A 25453-nucleotide genomic window follows, 5' to 3' on the forward strand; every position below is an offset into this window, starting at 1 on the left:
AATGAGTTTATGCCCAACAGTATTGCTTAATCAAATGAATTTAATATATGGCTAATATCAATAACACTAAAGAACTTAACCATAGAGAGGCATTGCAGACTTGACCACATACAGAATTCGGATTTACGAGAATATTTTCCTAATTTCAATACAACAACGTTATATATCCACGTCGGTTACAACATTGTTTTAGGGAAATAAGGCTGTTACAACGATGTTTTAGGATTAAAAATAAAGTTAAAGTGAAAAAATAATATTTATTTTTCATTTAAATAAAAAATAAAACGAAACTCTATATTTTCAGGCACCGCTTTTAATATTATGATAGAAATTGATATATTTTAATGGAATATAATCACACGTATGTAATAAGTTGGCAAGTTTCTCTTTTTTGATTGGAAGAGGTTCATTATAGGCCTTCCGTAGGTCATTCAGAGATACTTCAACCATCGTTTTCTTGGGTGATTTTAGCGAATACGACATCCATGGTTGAATTGTGTTATGGGATTTTCTTATCCGGATACTGTTCGGGTCATCCGATGTTATTTGAATGCACACTCCCTGTGTTATTTTGCATTTAGGATCCTTACAAATTGAATTTTCTGCATCAGTAAAATCTTTAAAAAATGTCTGATGCATGTAAATAACTGTGAAGGGATTGTTTACTTTTGATTTGGCAATCACATCTGCCCACTGGAATGGAACATAAACCGAGGAAAGTTTTTTGACCCTTTCAATCTGAGCAAAGTCTCTATCACAAAGTAAAAAGCTATGTCCACTAATCATAAACTTTTGCTCCATCTGGGTAAAATATGTTTCTTTCAGTAATAGTCGAAGCAATGTTATCATCTTCCAATTGTTATCCACAAGTTTTCTTTCCTGTCCTCAACCAAGACGATTGAAATTTTGGGTGACATAAAATAGTAATACCGATGCAATCTCAGTAGAACCTCGATGTGCCATTACTTTATGCCATAACATCATTGTAGCTATACTATTTTCCATGAACACAATAGTTATAGGTAGAAAATTGCCTCTGATAGAAAATGGACGAATGAGTTAGGTTTGGGCAAAAAAGTACTTGCTGCAAATCTGTGCATAAAACCACATAATTAGGATTTATCTTAGCCATTTCGGTATCTTGTCTTAATGCCTGGTAGCCTGCTTCTGCTCGCATGTGATGGATTTTACTTTCATTTTCTATTTCCCTTATTTTGTGTTCATCGCTCGTTGAGCAAAGTTTCATAAACAGCTTGTCACAGTATGAACAGGTGTCTGATCTGGGAAGTCCAAAACATAGGTTAAATTTACTTTTAAATATATCATGATAAGTCCTTAATGAGACTTTACTTTGTGGGTATTTTTCCAAGAACAGTCTATACATTTCTGAGATGCTCAAATCAGCTGGGAGGCAGTTCTTTGTGGATGCATTTCTGCTATAATGTTTTTCCTGCTGTGGAAATGAATTGGTTAATAAAAGTGGTTAAATAAATTGCTGGAAATAATTTTTAACTTCCTGACCTAACTGTTAGATGCCGTAATGGCTGTGGTAAAAAAATGTGATTTTCTTTAAAAATATCCCCCTAAAAGGTATAAAAAAAAATTACGTCGCATTTGATAAACTTGCGGTTACTTGAGAAAAGATGCTTTGGTAGTTAAAACGAAATAAACGCTACTACTCACTACTACTCTAAATTTTTCCTGGCTCTTATTTAGAACTTTACAGTTTAATTTAAGTCTTAAAAAAAAAGAAATTATCGTAAAATTATTGCTGTAATACTAATATGTTCATTGTAACGTACAGCGATGTTACGGAAAACCTTTTTTATCTTAGCAATAACGCTCTCTAGCCTCATTTATTCATTGCTGAGATATGGTACCTCGTCACCCTTAATCAAACGCTCTGTATAATAAAAACAGGTGATTCCAAGGACTTATCTCATTCTATTTACTACACCAAGTTTTCAATTAATTAAATAGTTCTGGCACCAAGTATAATGTGTCACGCCTGTAATTTCCTTGTTATTAGTGAATGATATTCAACCCCATGGCTTCAATTTCAGTGTCATTGGGTTCTCATAAAGTGCCGTGTACAACCCTTAAGAAATGGGGAAGCTGTTTAATTTTTTTGCTCGATTTTTCGATATTATCATAAATAAAAATCAACAAAGGACGTAATTTACCTATGTGTGGTTCAAATACATAAATTTTTTTGATAATGGAATAAAAATACGAAAATTAATATTGTTGTTTCGCATTTATTACCTTATATAGATAGAAACAAAAAAAATTACCTTAAATGTTAAAATTTATTGAGGAATTTATGTCTGAACTAAAATGCAACTCCAACCTTCGACTTTGTTTTGCAAATTCTTCAATAACATTGTCATAAAAATTTGGTTTTCCGAAAAGTTCCTGAAGTAGTTCTTGTTCAATCGAAATCATTGCCAAAGCAGAAAGTCTTTCTTGAATTTCTGATAGGTCTTAATCCTCTTGAGTGTATAAAAAACTACGTTCTGCTGATGTACTTGTCACAGGTATAGTAAATGTAAGTTCACAAAGCTTGAGCGTTTCAGGGCAAGCAAGATGTAGTCCACACTTTTTTTATCGATTTTAATAAGTCATTAACATTATTTTTATTTAGGCCTTCTGAAGTATTGTACATAATAGGCAGTTCAGAACGCAACGCGGGAAAGTCAAAAAAGTGAAGGATTATTTTGGCTTAACGAGTCAAAAGCTTCTTCTAAAATTGTTTTATTTTCTTTGAAGTTGAGAAGCTTAAGCTTGAGAAATTTTAGACTTTTAAAGTTATTAAATTAATCGTCCATGTGAGCCGATATTCAAAGACCTAGATAGGAGACCTAGATAGGAGCCTGCTATTATAATTCCAACGAGTGGGGGCTACTCTAGGCAATCTTTTATGAACCTCTTGATCCAATGCGGTTGATTCGTCGTGAAGATTTTGAAAAAAATGCTGCTAGGCTGCTTAACGTGTGAAAAAATATTTTGCATTGTTTTATTTTATTGAGAAATTGTTGCATCACCAAATTTACATTTAGTCTATGTGCCATATAATAAATAAAAAGGGCTGATGGGTATAGCTACTTCTCTCTTTGGCTTGTAAACCCCCTAATTGACCTGCTGCTACATTATAGCTTTGATCTACTAATTTTGCCACAACAAGATCTTCTATAGTTAATGCACAATGACTTTCAGAGCTAAAGCTTTTCGTTGCATTGAGGCATTAAAAAAACCAAGAAAACTTTCTTTTATTTCGCCTTGCTTTATTACATAGCGGGATGATTTTTGATAGTTGACTCGCATTAGCTATGTCAGTAATCTCTTCGAAAATAAGAACAACAAATGATGCTTCGTTTATATCATTCTTAATTTTTTTTTGGATAACTTCCCCCACACTTAAAATAAGGTCGTTTTGAATCAAGTTAGACGTTCCTTTAAATCTTGTCGATTTTTCCAAATGGAGTCTTAAAACTTCATGGTATTTCGATAAAAAATAAATCATATCGACATAATTTGCCCTATTTGTTGAGCTCCCAGATTCAGAATGACCACGAAAAGATAGCTCATGTTTACCAAGGAAGCACACCACATCTATCATCCTTTTTAGCAGTTCACGATTTTTTCTTACTTCTTGATTGTGTTTCTGTACCCCTAGTTTTTGTTGATAATCTAACATGTGCTCAATTCTTGTTTTATCCAAAGTTTTTTCTTTGATGATGGCCTGTATATGCGCTTTGCTACTGCTGTGTCTTTTAATTAATTTATGTAAATTGTTTAGATCGCAAAAACCATTCTTATTCCACAAGCTTTTCAAGCTTTTCACTAGAAAATAAAATAGACGGTCAGCAAAATAATACAAACTTCTTGTAGCAACCATTCACACTTATTATAATTTTCTTTTTGAAAATGTCTTACATGTGATTTTAAAATGAGAAACTTTGTTACACACTAACACAAAAATTTCTAATAAATATATTATATTGAATTTTCATATCGTATACTTATTGCCGATAATGACTTAATTAATTTTTAGAACGACGGTTCATTTACCGCAATTTTTAATATTTTACTGAATAGGTAACAATCTTTCGAACTTAAACGTCTTTAACACCCCATATTTTGTAAAGAATTCACTTACAGACTTGTGCTTATTTGAGCATTTATGTATAAAACAGCAACCCTTAAATTTTGGTTTAAAACTTCTTGGCGCACGTTTTCGCAAGATAACAAGAGATGGCGATAGAGCTCTTACTTTACTATAATAACTAAAAATATATCCAGACGCTAGGATCGGACGACGTCGCGACGCTCCACAGTGTTGCCGCACCGAGCAACCCCATCAGTGCCACTGCAGGTTAGCCTCTGCCGAGTCGAAAAAAATACGCCGTATTTAGGACTATCGATATCGTGTCTTCGTGTCATATACGCATGGTCTTCGTATTTTAGTCGTTTTAAAATTTGCCCATCAACTATTATACTCTGCGTCCAAAAGAATTAAATAATACACGGATTTTCAAAAACATCAGTGTTTTTTTTTTGTGACCAGTGCATTTATCTGTCATTGAACTGGATTCATACGGTTTCGGACTGATCGAGGATTACCTCGAGATGCCAGTCAGGAAGCAAGGTAAAATTAATGCGAGTAGTGTTAAAAATAGTGTACCACCAAAATATTAGAAAACTAGGACAATGCGGGCCGCGTTGCCTAATTTTTATTTCGCGCTAAGGTCGGTCGAACGTCATGACCGTGTCATATCGTAATTCGTCGATACCGCACGTTGTAAAGCGTAGCACGTGCTTTCGAAGGGGTGGGGAAAATTGTTACAGTAGGATCTAGGATCACAGGATGTGATGAAAATATTCCTAGGGGTGGATCATTATTATAATATTTTATTCGGGTCGCCTTTAAAAGCAATTTTGTCCTGGCCTGCACAGCTGTTTTTGCTTACAGAGATATTTTGGTATTCTATTAACATACAGGGGTCGGATTTAGGCAAAGGCTGAGTAGGCTGAAGCCTAGGGCCGCAAATATTAGGGGCGGTAAAATCACGATTCAAAAAAAATTATCGGAAATTTAAAAAAAAATTATAATTTAAACAAAAATAGTTAGAGCCGAATTGTAGAAAATAAAAAGGTATGTTTCTATTTTTGAGTGTTTTTAAGTTTAAAAAGGATGTTAAATTCAGATCATATTATATTGTCAACTAATAGAACAGGAGGTGAATTCAGGGGCTAATCATTTTATTTTTATTAGATATTTTTAAATTATTTTTTGTGCATACTTTTATTAACAGGTATAGCAAGTTGGGTAAAATTTTGACAATTTTGTTTAAATACAAGGTGGCGCAACAAAAATTGGATCAGAAGCGATTGTGGGCAGTACGTTAGTTTTTTTTTAAGTCTAGGACTTTATTTTGGAATTTATCACCACTAAAAATCCAGTCAATTGTCAGATAAGAACTGACGGCTGCTGTCCTGCTGGCTGATCTAGTAGTATTTATTAAAGAAAGTTATAACGATACTTTAACTTTACATAGGTATGGTTTGATTTTACGATAGCACCAACTTGGATTTATGCTTCTCCCCATAGCTGGAAGCATTTTTGACATGTGTTAAAAACTAAACCATTTAACTAGGAAAGAACAGTTTGTATACCTTTCTATTTCAAGTTATTACATCAACGTTAACTATTAGTTATAAACAAATTGTAAATTGTATTTTTTTTTTGAAAAATTAGACATTAGGTGTAAGAGTATTAGCAAAATAAGAGGACTTATTAAACCAAACTTTACTTTTATTATCATATTTAAAGTTATCGTGACAAACTAGAAAAAAATATATACGTTACGTAAGGTGCTATTCAACCGTTCTTCTTAAACTGTTTTCTCCCTTTTTCGTATTATGTAAGCCTAATCCCTAATATAAACAACACTAATCTTAATGGTGTGTCGAACTCGAGATTGAACCCATAAGTGGGTAAAAATAATTTGCTGACCAAAAATCAAAATGTGCTACCAAAGCTATTTATCATCAAAAACTATGCGAAATCGATAAATGATGTTACTATACATATTAGTGCTTGCTACCAGAAAATAATCAAAATAGCACTCCTCTAAGGGGTAGTTTGTATTTGTCAATTTCTAATAAAAACGTGCTACCAAAGCTATTTAGCGCCGGAAACTATTCAAAATCGATAACTGATATTAATATACATATAAGTGCTTGCTACCAAAAAATAATGGAAATAGCACCCCTCTAAGGGGTAGTTTGTTCTTGTCAATTTCTAATAAAAATGTGCTACCAAAACTATATACCGCCGGAAACTATTCAAAATCGATAGCTGATGTTACTATACATATAAGTGCTTGCTACCAAAAAATAATCGAAATAGCACCCCTCTAAGGGGTAGTTTGTATTTGTCAGTTTCTAATAAAAACGTGCTACCAAAGCTATTTACCGACAGAAACTGTTCAAACTTAATATCTGAAATCAGTATATGTAGGACAACCTGGTACCAAAAAATAATTGAAGTAGCACCTCTCTAAGGGGTAGTTTGTTCTTGACAATTTCTGATAAAAACGTGCTGCCAAAACTATTTACCGTCGAAAACTATTTAAAATCGATAACTGATGTTACTATACATATAAGTGCTTGCTACCAAACAATAATTAAAATAGTACCCCTCTAAGGGGTAGTTTGTATTTGTCAATTTCTAATAAAAACGTGCTACCAAAGCTATTTACCATCGAAAACTATTCAGAATCGATAACTGATGTTACTATATATATAAGTGCTTGCTACCAAAAAATAATTGAAATAACACCCCTCTAAGGGGTAGTTTGTATTTGTCAATGCCTAATAAAAACGTGCTACCAAAGCTATTTACCGCCGGAAACTATTCAAAATCGATAACTGATGTTACTATACATATAAGTGCTTGCTACCAAAAATCATCGGAAACTACTGCCTGAATGAAAACTTTAATCATCTATATCGATCCAAAAGATATAGTTTTTCCGAAGCAACATTTACCTATCTACCATAGATAAAATACCATATATTTTTCAAAATAAAGATTTCATACCAAAACCATCTTTGGAAGACGATAGTGAATACTCAATACTAAATATACAGCTACCAAAATGATAATTCTAGTTGTTTTTTGGTAGCAGGCTGTCATACATATACTGCTATTAAATATTAAGTTTGAACAGTTTCTGTCTGTAAATAGCTTTGGTAGCACATTTTTATTCTTGGTCAGCAAATTACACACCACCCCCATAAGTGACGCACATGGTCGGCATTGCCATCGCTCATGTTCTCTTATATCTTACACAGCTGATGCTGATGACTAATACCTAATTAAACAAAACTAATCCTAATAGTGTCTCGAACTCCAGACCAAACTCATAAGTAACGCACATGGTCGACATTGCCATCGCTGATGGTGCCTTGTCTATAACATAGGATTGATGCCACCCTCTCCTAGGAGGTTGCAAATAAAATTGACAGGCTTCCAGAGTTCTTAAAAAAGCTAATGGACTGCCAGAAATTGCTTGTTTTGTTTTGGATGCTGCCCAGTTGCAGATATGCTTGGGCTTAATAGTTTTAAATTAAATTTTAAATACTTTTAAAATCCTAGTGGCAAATAGGTATCTTGTAATACAGCTTCATATTATATTAGTCCCAATAAACAGCAAAGATAAGTGATGGTCGCAAACGATTGTCTGGAAACCAATACAAATATTTAAGAGAGGAAAAAAACTATATGATTGATTCCCTTCTAGTTAAAATTCTTAAACGGAGAGCATGGTGCGAAGAATTTTATAAAAAAATTTCTTTCTTAGGTATCACCCTACTGCGGAATATGAGTTCTGTTGAATTAAAAACAACTGTTCTGTTTTTACACGAGAGCTATCCCAACGACCTGGACGTAAACTTTGAGGGTGAAACATCACATTTTCCGGAGCATGTTTTACATTCTAAAAAAGACACGAGTGTATAAATGGATAAATAAGTGGTTTAACGCAATGAACTTAAAAAGTATATATCTAAATAGTGACATTGTAATTAGATTGTGTATTTGTTTACCGGCCCCAAACTGATCTGCTAAACGAAATTTCTCTTGTTTTAAACGCATTAAGCCATATTTAAGATCAAGCCCCGAACAAGAAAGACTGGAAGTTTTGGTGATATCAAATATTGAACCAGATGTTACAAATATAATTTTATTGATATCATTACTGATTTTGCCAAAAAAAGTTTAAAAAAAAATATTTCTTTTAACATTTTACTTTTAATTTTTATTTTTTTTAATATATTTTATTAAATTTGTTTGTTTTAAAGAATAATTGTTGTTTAATTTTGCGTGTTACTTTTGTTAAATTTATTTAATAAATGTTTATAAGCAGTTCTAGTGTAGTTTACATTAATAATATAATGTTAAATTCCTCGCTCCGATGTACACAAAATATTGACTTTAAAATATTAAATTAGGACGGCAAAAATATATGAGCCTATAGGCGGTAAAAAGTTAAATCCGGCACTGTTGACATAAAAACCCCAACTGCAGCGGAGACCGATATATTATGTTTTTAACCGCGATTTTCTTAGATACTCGTTATGTAATAATTTACAATTTACTATCTAGCTGGAACCTTTAGTATTAACTTTAAAAATAAGAATTAGCTAAAAAAGTGTTGTCATACAAATGATACTACTGCTTTAACAAAAATAGCTGCTTATTAAACCTATTAATATTCAATGGAAATGTAACTAAGTTATATATAAAAAAAAAATAAACGAGCGATAGATTGAATTGAGACAGATAGATGCCTATAGAGCTCTTCTGATGAACCCGTCAAATCCCACAGAAGATTACCAGAGTCTAAGCCCGAGTAGCTCTAAAAAAGCCAAGAACCTCTTTGGTCTGATAAATTTTATGTTTCTGAACAAACAAGAGCTCAAATCTACAGCTGCTCTTCACCAGTTCCTCTAGAACCTTTATACTGTTCCGTGCAAGCATGCATTTTACTTTTTTAGCCTTATAGCGGCTCTGCTGTCTTAGCAAAGCGACTGTGTGGCAGTATCTGCCTACTAAAACCTTTCATCTAATTTTTAACGCAGAAAATACTTCAGCTTGGAAGACAGTGACGTGCTCTTTAAACGAGTATGTATGTGGCCGTCGCAGAAGAAGAGCCTGCACCAGCTCTGCCATACTCATTCTGGAGCATTCTGGGTCCAGATGGTCCTCCATGAAATTAGCCATTCGATACTGAAACTGATTTTGAATATGGGAGACTAGTTACTCGAGGCTCTCTCTATATACCTTTGACTTTCACTCTTTTATAAACAATTTGTTGACGAGACTGTTATTTACTATTCTTTTTCCAAGATTAATTCATAAATACTGCCCCCAAAAAAAAAATTGAGAGTTTAAAATGAATTTGCTCTTATATCTGAACGTCAAATTTCCATGAATAATAAAGTTCACAGTGAGTGAATTTTCTAAAAACTTGGGTTTCATAATTATTGACTCTATTGACCTGATTGAAGATTTGCTTCCCATGTAAATCTATTGGTAGTGCAAACTTAATACTGCAAAATATCTCTATTTATAAGCAATGATTTTCTTACTAGTACTGACATAAAATTAAATTTGTGTGATTGATGATATATTTTCTTCTCTATTTCATATTGTGGTCTTGTGTATTGACCAGCAATTCTAATAAAGCTAAAAAGAATTTTTTTAAAATACAGAATGTCTGTGTCCGTTTTGCTCTCGGGCTTAGAAAGTTTGAAAGGGAAGACCGGGACAGATAGTAACATAACACACCTTCGACTTGAGGTATCCCCACAAATTAAGAAAAAATTTCCCTTTTTCAATAATTTCCGGAGTTATGGCGCGCACTTCTCTGCGAATTCTCTCTTTCAAGTCGTCTAGATTATTTTGCCTATTAACAGATATTTTCGACTTGAGATATCCCCACAAAAAAAGTCCATTGGTGTTAGGTCAGGCGACCCAGCAGGCCATTCGATGGGTCCTCTCCTTCCTATCCACCGATTGGGAAAAGTTTCATCCAAAAATGTACGCACAGTAGCAGCATAGTGCAGAGGAGCGCCATCTTGCTGGAAAATTAGTTCTTCGTCAGGATAGTCTGGGTCCAATGAATTTGGAAATAAAGCTAGTAATGCTGGAACTAATTGAAATTGGAGAAAATCGAGATACACTTGTCCCGTTAAAGTCTGTTCAAAGAAAAAGGGACCTATTACTCTCACGCGCACTATTCCACACCACACATTTAGTTTTTGAGGGTACTGGGTGTTTACCTCCATCATCCAATGCGGATTTTCTGTTGCCCAATATCGACAATTTTGTCTGTTCACACTACCATTGAAACAGAATGTGGTGGCTTCATCGGAAAAAATAATATTTGTTACTAAATTATTATTAGATTGCATATGTTTTGTAAGCGTTCACAAAACTCATTTCGCCTATTGAAATCGTCATCAAATAACTCTTGCACAGGAATAACTTTGTAGGGGTGATATTTGTGCTTTTTAACTATTCGGTGAACTATAGATTTCACCATGTGTAAATTTGCCCCAATGTGCGACAGAGGAGTGCATGGATTTTCTTCTAAAGAAAGCAAAACGTCAAGTTGTTCATTTTCATCTCGAGCAGGACGACCAGATTTCGGCACATCTCTAACATGACCGAACTCTCTAAATTTAGCCTCTATTCTACTCACCACCTTTTGACATATCGGAGGACGATCAGGATGGATTTCATTGAATAATTGAGCAGCTTCTCTTTAAGTACGTGTTCTATCACCAATCCCAACCATACACAGAATTTCTATTTTTTCTCGTTCCGTTAACTTTACCATTGTGAAAACCGCAACTTTGCTCGTACACTTCATACTTTACAATATCTGTTTGGCGTACAACTGTCATACAGTTTCTATGAAAATACATGGTCACCCGCCAACAATAAAAAAACACGAATGAATGGAATTTTGCTCTGTATAAAAATTCTCAGAGATAAGGTGACTCGTAAGGTGAACTTCAATAATAATGTTTGGTCGTCTTTTTTTCGATAACTGCTGACTTTAGGTATAGGACATGATGCATGAAACATACGTAGAATTCCACGCGAAATTCAAAAATAAAATAAAAAAAGGTGCTTTCATTTGAAAAAATTAAGTTGATGGTCGTAATTTACTTTTGAGCAACCCTGTACTAAACACAAACTTCACGTAAAAAAATGCGCAACTTGAAATAAAAATCGACGGGTCTGAGCGTTTTTTTTTTCGAAGACAAGCCTGAATTTTAAATGAACTTAGACATGACTATTGGGATGCACTGTATAATGCTAGTGATCTGTATCATTTATTTAATTTTGCAGTACTTATACAGCCAGGTTTTATCGACCACATTTTGTTTGTGATAATAAAGCTTGCTTTTGAATTACTATTCGTGCAAAACTAATTAAAGTGATGCAGGTCTTTTGGGAAAAAAATTTAAGTTTTTAGTTTTTAGTTTCTATTCAAAGCTATAAAAATATTTCTCTATTTACCTAGTATTAGACAACATTGTTTATTCAAAACTATTGATAACTTTTCTTACAAAAATATAAAATAACTAATACCATTTTTTCGTAATTATTCTGTAGCTGCAATATCATCGAAGTCCACACAGTAGTTCGCCGGGTTAAAGCCTACATCCCGTCACTTTACACGTGAGTGGACATATTAAATCCACGAGAGAAAGCAGCTTTATGCTCTATTGTCAATATTTGTGCACTCAGCAGAAAGTTGATTGGTTAGTTCTTAAGTCCATACATTGATGCCTTTATACTAATAACTTAAGTAGTTTAATGAAAAGTTCAGAAAAAAAGATTGTCTATATATCGAATGTATGTTAAACATTATGCGGTAATACTACCATACTCGGTAATTATTTACTACTTTTTTTATTATTTACCATCTTGTCGGGACCACACGACAAGGCACTATTATATCCACTCTTTTGTTTAGTTGAGATATTAAGTAAGGTGTCATGTGTCATATGATCTGTGGTTGGAAAATGCATAATAAATTAAGTATCTGGGCTTGAGTATATAGACGTCTATTAATATTTACATAGTCTAGACACATTTCAAAACACCATCTTAGTTTAAATTATTAGATATTTCATCCGAGTAAAAGTCCACTGTTGATATCGCTTGAGACGTAGATATTTAAGGAATGCCAGATCTTCGTTAGATATGGGATTTTTATTTTAAGTTGCGCATTATTTCACCCAAATTTTTGTATACAGGGTGGAACAAAAAAAAAGACATGACGTCATCGGTCATTTTTTTAAATGGAATGCTATTTTTTTTTTGCATTTATGAAATATAGGCGAAATTCCAAGCAAGTTTCGTATAACACACCTTATCTCAAAAATCAACTGTTTCCGAAATATTTACATTTAAATAACAAGAAAACAAATAACTACGTCTATTTACAAATTAAGGTAAAATGTTTTTAAAACTAGCTTCAAAAGAATTGTCAAAAATGCTTTTATCTATAATTACAAATTTAGTTAAATGAACGCATACAGAAAAGTTCGTATCTATAATAAATCCTGCGTTACGAAATAATAAAAAAAAATGATACGAGCGATTTTTGTTGGTGACATCATATCGTTGCAATAATCGTTGTCTCTATTCTAAAACGAGGTCGGAAACAACAATATCGGCAGCAGCAACTCAACTACAGAACGCTCACTTCCAGTGCAGCAAAAGATAACTCTATAGAAATAGAAAACAGCGTGCTGGTAGGGACATTTTCAAGCTGCAAACTCTGCTTTCCAACTGTATTTGTACTCACCGCTCCATTTTATTATCAGTTTACCATGTCTGACGCAACTTGTTCGCTATTTAAGCAACGACGTTTAAATTATTATTAAATGAATAAACAAAAAAGGTATTTTTTTTAAAGAAAGGCAGCTTAGCTGTTTGTTTAATAAACCTGATATTACATTATATTTAATATCTCGTTTTTTCGGTAAAAGTTCAGTGTTTAGGGTATTTGTTTTTAATTTGTTAATAATTTGCAATCGCAAGTAATAACTACCTCAATCTTGGTAAATAAACTAAGATAAAAAACAGTTAAGGAAGACGCACTTTTAACCTCTTATAGTAACTTAGTATAGTATTTAATTATATATATAGTATTTGATTTAAGCTTATACAATTTTAATATTAATTTTTTAATACTTTAACCTCTTATAGTAACTTAAAGTAAAAATTAATATTAAAATTGTATAAGCTTAAATTAAATACTAGTATAATACATTTTCAAATATAGAAGCTTTTTTCAAAGATCGGAAATCTTATAGAATATGAGATGTGATTATAAGGTGACACTGTTAATAATTCTGGGGTATAACTCTTTCTTACTTTGACACTAATCAAGTCTCCAATTGATTAGTGTAAACTTTTCTTTTTAGATGCTTTCAAAAACAAAAATTTGATGTCCTAGATGGCCATTCAATAAAAGGTCCATCCGGGAAAAATAATTTTCTTAGATAGAGTTATTTTTCTTTAGTCTTTATCATTTCTGCCTTTAATTTTTTTCTTCTGGAGGGCAAAGCTCTCGATGGAGATCTATCTTTAAAGTCTTAAGTGGTCTTACATATTAGTTGCTATGCTAAGTTCACCAAGAATAGTGTCTAATGCTTTTTATTTGTGACACTGTCAGTTTTTTTAAATTCCGCTATTTATCTTATTAAAACATTTTTTTGACATGTTTGTCTGCATAGAGAATATTAAATACTTGCACTGTTTTATTGGCATATTTGTTATAACCAAAAAACTTATTTATGTAAACTTAAGAAAAACAGTAGGGTGAAATGCAGCTAAGCGAATAATAGAAGCCTCTGAAGTTACTAAAAGCTTGTTTGCACTCTATTTGGGTTTCACTATTTTTCAATAACAATATTTAATCCTGGTTTTATTTATCAATTGGAAATGTAAATAATGGCATGTATGAGAGGTACGTAAAACTTTATTTTTAAGGTGTTTTAATATTTTAAAAATACCTATTACACAAAATATTAGGTAATATCTTACAGAGGCGCTGATAGGTATTTAAATACGTAAGTATTTGCTATTTGCTTGCAATGCCCACTTACAAAAGAATTGAAATGCTTAATGAAACATATAATCAGATATAGACTGTATTTTTATTTTAAGCTATATAAAAAAATTAAAATAATGACGGTTTCGTCAGAACGAAACGTCGGATAAAAAACCCAAAAATGGTTATTGTAAAATTTTCCTTTTTACAAAATATCTCTAAGATTTTATAATGGTGTGTAGAAACGGTTCAGAGAACGCAAATGTTTCCTAATTTAATCTAAGCTGTATCTCCAATTATTTAAAGTGTTAATCCAATTATTTAAATGCTGAGATGCTAGACGTGAAAAGCACTTCTTTAGCCGTATTTAATTTTAGAATCTCTAATCTCAGAGGTTTAATTGACACGTGTCCCTTGAGAGTGAATGGCATTCGTGACGGTTTAATTTCAAGTAAATAAGGTGGGCTTCTTCTAGTTTCTTTTAATGTATATAAGGCCGAGGCAAAGTGGAGTTGTTTCCTATTAAGCACGTTAAGATCCAGAAGCTTATGACTGACACAATCTCATAAAGTTTCAGCTGGTAAATTTTGCGAATAAATGACTTAAATAAACTACCCATATACGGGAACCATAAAACTACAATTGTTAATACGACACAATATCTCACATCTTTTATAACTATTTTTTAATAATTTGTAATAATTTTAAACTTTAAATGACCTTAGAAAGTTTATGCCAGGTCTTTATATTCCGAAAATACGCATGTCTTATTATTATTTATGGTAATTTGAAGAATTTGATTAGACTATACTAATATGTTGCTGACTCAAACTAGATAATGAGGGGTTTACTAGAATTAAACTTAATTAATGTACTAAAAATAGTAGCTAGACATGAGTTGAGACGGTTTCTTTCTTACTTTAGATCTTTCAAAATTGGGATGATCAAATATAGGATAACAAGCATGATCAAAATAATGCTTTAGGACTTTAAAAAGAAATATTTGTAGGTACCAAAACATTGTACACGTGAAAATTAGTCTTTTTTGATAGTGTTGTAAGTTCGATGAAGATAAGTTCGATTGAATGAAGTACATAGGTATTTGATGAAATATTGGTACTACCCTTCATTACTTTACAAAATATACTTTTATACTTTACAACAACCTATACTTTATTAAAAAATAGAATAAATAGTTTTATTTATTTTAAAATAATGTTTTGCATCTAGGATATTTGACATATTCGTGGGATATTCCACTGATACTGGGTGCCGTCTAGGATATACAATGTTACTAATGAAGAAGCTTTGAAAAAACCCTTTGTCTAACGTTAATTTGCTATCAATTACACCCAGATCTTTGATAGTACCAACACACTCAGAAAATGTAGTTAAGTCGTTTTGCAACTTAACAAATTCCGAAGAGTTATAAATACTTGCACTGCACTTGTGCTGACTCACGTCATTTAGAAAAATTAGGGAATAGAAGGAAAGAATTAAGAAAAGAGTAAAGGACCGAGGTGTGAGGCTAATGTAATATTCAAATCTTTAGATTATATGCCATTACTTATCACAAATTAAATTCTGCCCTAAAAATAGGTTTTCAGAAGGAGGTGAACCTTATCAAATGCTTTGGAAAAATCGGTATGCACAGTACAAACGTCCAGACATCCTTCCAGGGCCTCGTTAATATTTTGAATGTATGGTTCCATATTGGTAAAAACCGAGCGGCTGAAAAAGCCATGTTAATTATGATCGATTGTAAGTTTAATATAAAAGAAAAGTTGTTCCCAGATAACGCAGGACATGCCAGAAACATACCATTTAAGTATCATTTATGACCCAATGTCTCGGAGATTTGTCCTATATTTTAGCGATGATTTTTGCAAGATATTGCTGGTATGATTCCCATACGACGTTCTAGAAACATAGAAATGTTTGACATCAAAGGTTTTTGAGGTATATTTAAAAAAATAGAAAAATTTTACGAGCGCGAACAAACATAAATATAATATTTTAAATTAAAATATTTATTATAAATATATACAGGGTGTTTTAAAAATCAATATTAAGCCGAAATGAACAGTAGATCAGATACTCAGGGATTGAAACAATTTTTTTAAATGTAACCCTAAATAACCGTTCGATAAATTACAAAAATATTTAATTAAAATGGTCCACATTTTTAAGAAACTTATCAGATTTTTACTCAACTTGTGTTGAAAATTGTGTCTTTTAACCTTTCCCAACTTTAACTAACTGTCCTGAAAAAGAAAATTACTATTCACTGTTTGGCAAGTGATTTCGCGTACAGGGTGATAAGTAAGACAGGTGACTGCTACTGCAGTACTTTGCCATCCTCCGCTTACTACGCATCTTTCTGTATTCGTGTTGATATCGTGTTTTATTTATTTTGGCTTTTTTTTGATTTTTTCGTTAATTTGGATGTGATGTTCAGAAATCAAAATTACTTTTATTTCTAAACCTAATTTGGATTTTGGCTCTTTTCTCGACTATCGATAACCATGTGATTGTTTAGTCAGTGAACGAAACCATGGCAGATAGTTATACTTCGCTAGAATATGCTAACATGCATCTTATCCATGGAGAATGTCGATGCAATGCTAATGCTACCGCTAGACTGTATTGTCAAAGGTACTCAAATAAAAAGCGTTATCCAGATTACAGAGTATTTCTAAATTACTTCTAGAGGGCCTATTCCCAAATCAAATGGGTGGTGCAGGTAGACCGCGCTTGCCCTACGAGGCCAAAGTCTTAAAAGAAGTTGCACGTGATCCGATATTGGAAAAAAACTGTAGTTACATCCGTACAACGTACAACGAGTACCAATTTTATTACCTCGAGACTACCCGGCAAAAACTGAATTTTGTCAAACAATGTTGCAAAGACATAGAGAAGACCCGCGATTCTTGGAAAGAATCCTATAGTCAGATGAATCGACTTTTAAGGATGGATACATAAATTCGAAAAAGTCGAAGTTTACCTAGATTTCTTGGAAAATTATTTATCAGACTTACTAGAAGATGTGCCACTTAATATTTACCGAAACATGTGGTTTCAACAAGACGGCTGTCCGGCTCCCTATACTCGTCCAGTAAGATATTTTCTGGGCAGAGAATACCCCAACAGGTGGATAGGGCGGGGTGGAATGTCCTCCACGTTCACCCGATTCAAATCCTTTGGACTTTTATTGGGAAGCAATAAAAGACAAAGTCTACAACAATCCTATAGAAGACGTAGCTAAACTGTGCCAAAAAATCCAGGCAGCCAACAGAACAGAATTGAAAGCCAAATGAACAGATTAACAATGGAAGATTCGCACGATAAATAACGCGATTTTTTTTTAAAAAGGTGTAGAATGTGTATTAGGAATGAGGGCAGACAATTTGAGCATTTTTCGTGACTCTAATAAAGTTTTATTTCATTCACTTTGTTTTTTTATTAATTTATTTTTTGGCTCTATACAGTTATTAACTCAGCTTAGTGTAGCGGCATACATTTGACTATGTACTAACAAAAAAAAAACACCCCTACTGAACCAATAATATAGCAAGTATCCTAGGATTTTGAAATCTAGATTAGATACGCCAACTTTTAAAATCACTTGCCAAATACTGAAGTAATTTTCTTTTACAGGACAGTTAATTAAAGTTGGGAAATGATGGTCAAAAGACACAATTTTTAATACAAGTTGACCAAAAACCTAATAATTTCTTAAAAATATGAACAGTTGTGTTTGAATTTAGTTTTGTAATTTATCAAAGGGTTATTCAGGGTTATTTAAAAAAATATAAGAAATTCAAAAATTTGTTTAATACTACAGTACTAAAAAGATCAACAGGCAAGGTCAATTTTTTTCGGTTTTCTATGAATGCCTATAATTTTAAAACTACTCAAGATAGATTTTTTTAAATATTTTTTTTTAAATCCCCGAGCAGCTGGTCTATTGCCCGTTTTCGGCTTATCGTTGATTTTTAGGACACCCTGTATATAAAAAATCTAAAATTATCTAAATTATGCATTTAAATTAATTGTTTATTACTGAGATTTTTATGCTTTCAAGGCTCAAGTATTAAACATATTGGGCGTGTTAAAAAACCAGGTTATCTGTGTTTTTTGCTGTCTACAGATTTAACACAACAGCTTCATTCTTAGAATCCATTTCTCACTTTTGTTGTTTACATTTACACTTGCCATTTTCACACAAAAGTTTATTGCATTAACTATTTATGCAAATGCAATATCGCCAATTTCTATATTCGATTTAAAGTTTTTACTGTTTAGGTCACAATTCTTTTACAACAATATAACTCACTGTTTTTTTTTTTGGAATTTTGCTGTATCCCACGTGTCACACCCAAATGGACTTATTACAGCTGACACTATAACTATACAACTGGACAAATTTTGTGCGAAATATGAGAACAGATAAATTTTGTTAAGATTTTTCGCAAAATTTGATTAGTGAAAGTTTTTAGGCAGAACTAAAAAGAATGCGTGTGCAAACTAAAGAACTATGAAAAATGGCCGCAAAAGATAATTTGATGCTTAACAGTCTGTGTCGCCTTGGTTGGCAGTATTTAAGTAGTTTTGCATTCTTAGCACCATCTAAATGTCGAGGAGTAGAAGATAGAAAATCGCCCAAGCTTTCAAGGCCCTGGGCAAGAATAACTAAAACCAAAAGTCGAAATCCTCAGAGCTGAAAACTCGTTTTTTGGGGCATCCCCGAAGAAAGTAAAGCCCGTTTTATAACCTTGCCGGTAGGATTAGAAGAGACTACGTTCGCAATCCAAAACCTTCGGTTCCGACTTAAAAATGTGTTTTGCTGTTAATTAATATTAGGAGTTTTATTATAATTACGCCACTGCTTTTAGTACCCAAATGTGAATTTATACTCAATGTGACTATTTTAAATATATTTTTTCGGACTTTTGACTTTTGGAATTTGATGGAATCTGGAAATTGGTGCGTGACTTGGATATTTATAGGTCATCTAAAAGTAGTTCAACTCCGGGGCATTGTTCTGCAGAGGATATTAACAACTATACTATTTTGTTAATATACCACAAGTTAACCCTGATGCGGATTTGTTAAATTCTTACATTAATAATCCATTTTCAAATACCAATGTTTTTCATTTCAGATTAGCTACTGTCCAAGAAGGTAAAAATGCCCTTTTTTAAATTAAATCAAAAACCATTGGAAATGATGATATTGGTATTGATATGTTGCTGTTTTCTTGACAAATAATTCTTCCTGTAATAATACATTGAGTAAACTATTGTATAGAAACGTCATCTTTTCCTCATAAATGGAAGTGCTCCTTGGTGGTAGCACCTCTTCCTAAAGTAAATAATCCTGTATAATTAAAAGACTTACGCCCGGTTAGTATACTTTCCACTCTTTCTAAGGTCTTACAAAGAATTCCTAATATCCATATAAGAGAATATATACAAAAATACAATTAACTACTGAAACCTTTAATTTTTTTTAAACCTTTCCCACTTTAAGTTTGCAGATGTAGCGTATGGGCCATGTTTGCTAGAAAGAGACAAATACCGTATTCAACTCATACAAAATCACTGCATGAGGTTAATTGGGGGCCTACGGGACAGGAAACACGAACACTCAGTGGTCTAAATTCATAAAATAATAGCAAGGAAATGCCCGGATTATTTATACAAAAAAATTAAGTTTCGCGCTGAAATACATAGTAATTTAGATCTTCGCGATAAAGGCTATAGGGACTATAGTCATAGGACTATACCACTTCACTCCACATCTATTTTTGAAAGATCGTTTAGTTATAATATAGCGAAGCTTTACAACAGAATTCCAAATAATATAAGACATTTACCGGAAGTATCCTTTAAAAGAAAAATTGGGTCTTGCATTAAATATCTCATGTAGTATATAATGGGTGTTTTAGAGTGGCTAATCTGATTGCAATAATGTTTAGGGTGTAAACTTATTGATATGATATGAAATGCTAGTCACGAATCTACATTCTTTTTAATGTTTTTGTTAAATTAGGGATTGTTATATAATATTTTTTATGTGAAATAAGAACTATGTAAAAATTGTCTAGGTAGTTTTCGCTTTAGGTAGAGGGTTCAGTAGAGTAGCTATAAGCTAGACTGCGCCTATTAGACCTTAGTACTAAGTTTATATATGGCATTATTTGGGAATAATAAAAGTCCTTTCTTCCACGTTCCCACTTCAAAGTCGTACCAATAGACAGAAACGCTGTGGATAAAGATCGGTTCATGTGAAATTGAAATTTAAATGACCAGACTGTTAGGTTTTTAAGTTTATTCGCCAAATTCAAACATTTGCTGTATTGCGGCGTGAATACAATGACATTTGCTCCTCTATTGGAAAAATTAGTGGCAAACAAAAATAAGTGTTTTGGAAACAAAAATGAGCCTCCTGAGGTAATATTATAAAAACTTCTTATTTACTTATGACTTTTTGACTTTGCATAAAATATGGAGTTATTTTGAAAAACCAGATTCGTTGCTAGATGATACAAAAAATGACTTGATAATTAGAGACGTGCTCAAGGAAGGTTGAACCTAAATTAAATCTAACTGAAAATTAAACTACAAGTGCACACAAATTTCACAAAAAAGTGGCAAATTAGTGCAGTGTCTGTGATTACCCGTTTTATTGCCTTTTTATGTTGATGTGATTTCTAGATATCTTAATGTTGGCAAATAAAGTTATATTAATTATTTGTTAATCTAGTTTATATTAAGTAGATTAAAATCTCCTAGTAGCAACAAGCTAATATTTTTATTCTTGGCAATAATACTTTCTTTCACTTTTTAGTGCTTAAGCACCTTTTAGACTTTTACACCTACACGCAGCATAATGAAGTCCATCTATGCCAGAGAGAAAATTTAAACAATGCCGACCGAAAGCTTTACGTCAGAGCAAAAGCCTCTTTCTTCATCAAAGCCCCTTGTTTCGTTCACCTTCGGCGTTATTCGTGTGCTTTCGCATCCAGTTTGATAACAGACGTTCCCGAAATCCTCTGGAGTGACGGTGCGGCAGCTCGCCACTCCGGACTCCGGATCGGACGGCACAGGGCGATCAGAAATATCAGAACGTGCACGAATTCTTTCGCGCGAGATCATGTTTCACGATAACGAGTGCATACAGGCCGCTTCAGGGTTTAGAGGACTGCATCATCTTGCTCATCCTGTGTTGCATCAGCGATGCGTGGCGCGATGTCATTTATACCGGGTTACAGGTTAGAGTGCGAAGATTATACGTTATAATTTGCTTTAATTGGATTGTTTTGGTGTAAACTATTCTAGGAGAAGTTTTAAAGATTTGTAATTTATATGTTATTAAAGTACCGTCAACCGGGGTTATATCGGACGATATTTTTAATTATCTGTCTGTATTTCTTTTATTATACAAAATTAAAGCTTACTAATGCATTATATAATAATTAACCTAGCAAAAATATTTACAAATATTTAAAAAATTGTCGCAATTATATTTATTTATTTTTTTTTAAGTGCGTCCGATATAGCCCCGGCTTTGGGGGAATATCGGACGATTCCATTTTTAAATTGAAAAAGTACGCGTTTATCGGAAAAACATTTATAGGACAATTAAAAAAAAGTAATTTTTTTGACCATGTAGGGTTAAGGATACAGAGTGATGTAAATAAAATAAAAGTAAAAATCGATAAAATGGAAATAAATGTCTTTATTCATAAAACGAGGTGTTGTAGGAACGTCAAAAATAAAACAGAAAAACTTCAAACATTAGATAAGAAACGAAAAATAACATTTTGAAAACGCAAGTAAGTAGGTATAAAAAAAGTAGGTATTATATACCTACTTTATCTCTTGGCTCTGTAACTGTAGACCCTCAAACACAAAAATACCGCTATAGATTTTAGGTGCAGTTAAAACACTATAGACCTGTTCAAGTTTGATCTTAATATTGTCTTCAACGTCCGGAAAAACAAAGAAATCTTTGTGACCCTTATAGGATCTAAGGCAATTCACATCAATATAACTTTTTGCAATCTTTTCAATTTGCGCAACGAATTCTTTGGCCGTTTCTTTCTTGGTCCTCTCATTGTACAAAAACTTAACTATAGCAAAACAGCCTTCTTGTAATGTATGTCAGGTTACTGGAAATTTAATGTTAGATACTTTCAACGAGGATTCATCGTCCGGCACTTTAGACGAGGAGTTGTCATTAACACTATCATTTTCTAAAAAGATCGCAGAGTTTGTAGTATCATTATTGACATTTTGTCGAGACTTTGATGCGTTTTCATTAATGATATCCGCTTGAGAGGTAGATACAGTTGACGTACCACCGCATAGGTCTTCAAGATCCACCGAATTGCCAGCGGGGACGTTAATATTGGACCTACTATTGGGTCTAGTCGTGGTTTGATCCAAAGAAACAACAATCGCGTTCGTCACTTCTGTAAATGATGCTCTTATTGCATTATCTGTGCCTCCAGCTGGTTGTTTCCGAATCCTTTTTAAAACTTGTTCTGTAATCAATAAAATGATCTCTTCCGATAAAATATATAATCTGTTTTTTATCACAATATTTTTTGTAGTATATTTGATGTCTTAAAAGTCTGTAAAGAGTATGTTGTAATAATGCTGATAATGAAACTAAGAAACTAAGATGATTCTAATGTAGATTTTATAGCTGTTTTACTCATCAAGCAAATATTTTTTTCTCGTATTTATCTTTAATAATAAATCGGAAACGCTTTAGGATTTTGTAGAGAAAACTGCTCTACATCATCAAAAGGATTTTTTGTTTTTTATTTGTTCGAGAGCTTTTAAAAGGCACTATTTATACCACATTTAGATTAAAGCTCTTCGGCTAGAGATTAAAAATTAAAGTGTTTTCTCATTACGCTCATCATTTGCATCTTTTGAAGTAGCCTTTATGAAGTTTGTAGCTTTAGTACTTGTTATTTCGCTTTGCTGCAAATATACCTATAGTTTGATTAAAGTAAAACTTTTGATAAGTCTTTTTTTAAAAAAATATGACCAAATAAGCCTAGATGTCTCCATATAATTAAACATTCTCTTTGCCATCTGCTATTTGCTTAATACTAACATTTATAATTTCTCTGATTAAAAGTTTAAAAACCTACTAGATATTATAACAGTCGTATCATATACTTACTTAGGAATAAGAAATATCTATACAGGTTGTGTTAAGAAAAATTACGTACTAGGCATAATAGTACAAATAAATTTAATAGCGGGCATCGGAACTGCATAAACGGTCATATTTAACTTTTGTGTGATAACTTATCAAATTTTCTAGCAAACCATGCAAGCGATACGAAAAATGAATAGCAACAACCTCTAACTTGACGTTATTATTTTTTAAATGCTTTATACCGATATATCAACGTAAAAGAAAGGAAATAAAAGATAAGAAAAGAATGAAATAATGTATAAACGGAGCTAGTGGAAATAATGGTAATACGATTTTATAGAGATCTCGGCTTGACAATTTCAGCATCAAATTCTATAGAAAATTTATTTGTATTTGACAGAGAGACGTAGTTCTAAACTGAGTTTACTATTCTAGGGCCAACTTTATTTCTGACAATCAACAAAGAATAGTCGAAAGGTCACCTCGTTGAAAAGACGAACACGTTTTTTTTCATTTACGAAAGAATCATATTAAAAGACTGGAAATATAATGTTCTAATATGTATTTTCGTTTTCCATATTTGTGCTAAAGGTAAATAAATAAGAATTTGGTTGGTCATTGGTAGAAGAATAAGGTCGAAGCGCACGGAATCTGAAGTGCTGCTCGGAGGCCAATTTTCATTAGAAATTTCCTAAGAATCTTTTTTTATTTCTAAAATATTAAGAGTTTACGAGATATGGGCTCAGAACGAAATATCCTTTTTGTGTTTAATTGTTTTCAGCTTTTGAATTTTTTTATGAACGAATCCTGTTTTCTGGCACAATAATGTGACGTAATGCTTCTCTTTATTTTTTCTCCATGCACAATGATTCTCGTCTATTTCTCATCATTTCGCGCAACGTGTTCTGCTCAGTGCTACTGTTTTTTTGCAATTTGTTCTATGACGCCACTTACTTTAGTTCTTTCCCTGATTTCTTTGTTTGTTTGTCTATTTCTTAACCTAATTCCTAGCATCGCAAGTTTTATCGCGCGTTGATAAATCCCGTAATTTGGCACTTTTCTTCATCATGGTGACTGTCAATGAGCCCGTACAATATAACTGGTAGCATACAGGCGTCATATATATTTTCCATTTCAGATTAAGTATCTTGGAATTTTTGAGGATATAGGCGAGTTTATCAAATTCTGCCTCTGCCAAACTGATTCCTCTCCTTATCTCTTCTATCTGGCTGTCTTTCCCTGAAGCTGTCTATAGTGAAGCGAGATATGCATACATATATATTATTATGCTAGTTGAAGTATGTGGTTATCAATATTGATATTAATATAATTGGAGCTCTCGCTTTTTGTTTTCTGGTGGTTCATTTCTAGTCCTGTCTTTTGTGACTATTTCTTCAGTTCACCTCTTCATGGTGCTAACTTGTTGACTACTATGTTTTCTAAGCCCGGGTAAATAGTTTTGGACAAATTGAATCGCCTTGGCTTATCCTCCGTATAGGGATCTTTTCGGTTGTTATATTTTCGTCTACTTTGACATGTATTGTAGCACCCTTATAGCTATTTTTAATGAGATGGATATATCTTAAGTCAATATCAATTGTTTCCAGCACCGCCCAAAACAAAAATAGTCATCTGATTTATTTACACTGTATTTCTTTACTATTTTTTACCTCCAATTTGAATATCGCGCTTAATTTCGAATTAAACGCAACTTTAACAGTCTAGCTACTACGCGACTTCTTATATACTCGGCAGACGACTGTTCCGGAAGATTCGCTAACCCTCCATGCGTCTCCAGAGATGTCGTGCGATGTGCCTATTTGCCTCATTCCGAAATGACAAAGAACAGCTCGCGGCGTTGCCAATACCGCTACAGTACTATACCGAAATATTTTCATGATTATAGTTTGATATATACATAATTTTACTTTATTTTACTATATTACATTAATTTTAATATTATGAACAGTTACGATTTGTAGTTACCATTACATTTACTTTTGTATTTAGATTTTTATTTCCCGTAATTTTGTTAATAAACTTTTAATATTATCATGTTACATTCCTTACAGGTCCTTCTCCATAGTTGCATTGTTAGTCAATCCCAGGGCCAGTAGGTATTC

At 32.7% G+C, this 25453-nt stretch overlaps 1 protein-coding gene across 7 annotated transcripts in view; it reads left to right on the forward strand.

The window, feature by feature from the left end:
* The first annotated feature begins 4359 nt into the window (after positions 1-4359).
* LOC126733620 (disks large 1 tumor suppressor protein) overlaps positions 4360-25453 on the forward strand; it is an 825690-nt gene continuing 804596 nt past the window's right edge. For 6 of the 7 annotated variants that reach the window (XM_050437028.1, XM_050437022.1, XM_050437047.1 and 3 more), the window contains exon 1: positions 21291-21423. In XM_050437028.1, coding sequence (XP_050292985.1) covers positions 21306-21423 — 118 coding nt within the window. In that variant the 5' untranslated portion in view covers positions 21291-21305. Of the gene's footprint in view, positions 4649-21290; positions 21424-25453 lie in introns of those variants that run through there. The other variant, XM_050437042.1, reaches the window with a different exon arrangement.

Source organism: Anthonomus grandis, chromosome 1 (genome assembly GCF_022605725.1).
Source record: "Anthonomus grandis grandis chromosome 1, icAntGran1.3, whole genome shotgun sequence".
Classification (NCBI taxonomy): Eukaryota; Metazoa; Arthropoda; class Insecta; order Coleoptera; family Curculionidae; genus Anthonomus; species Anthonomus grandis.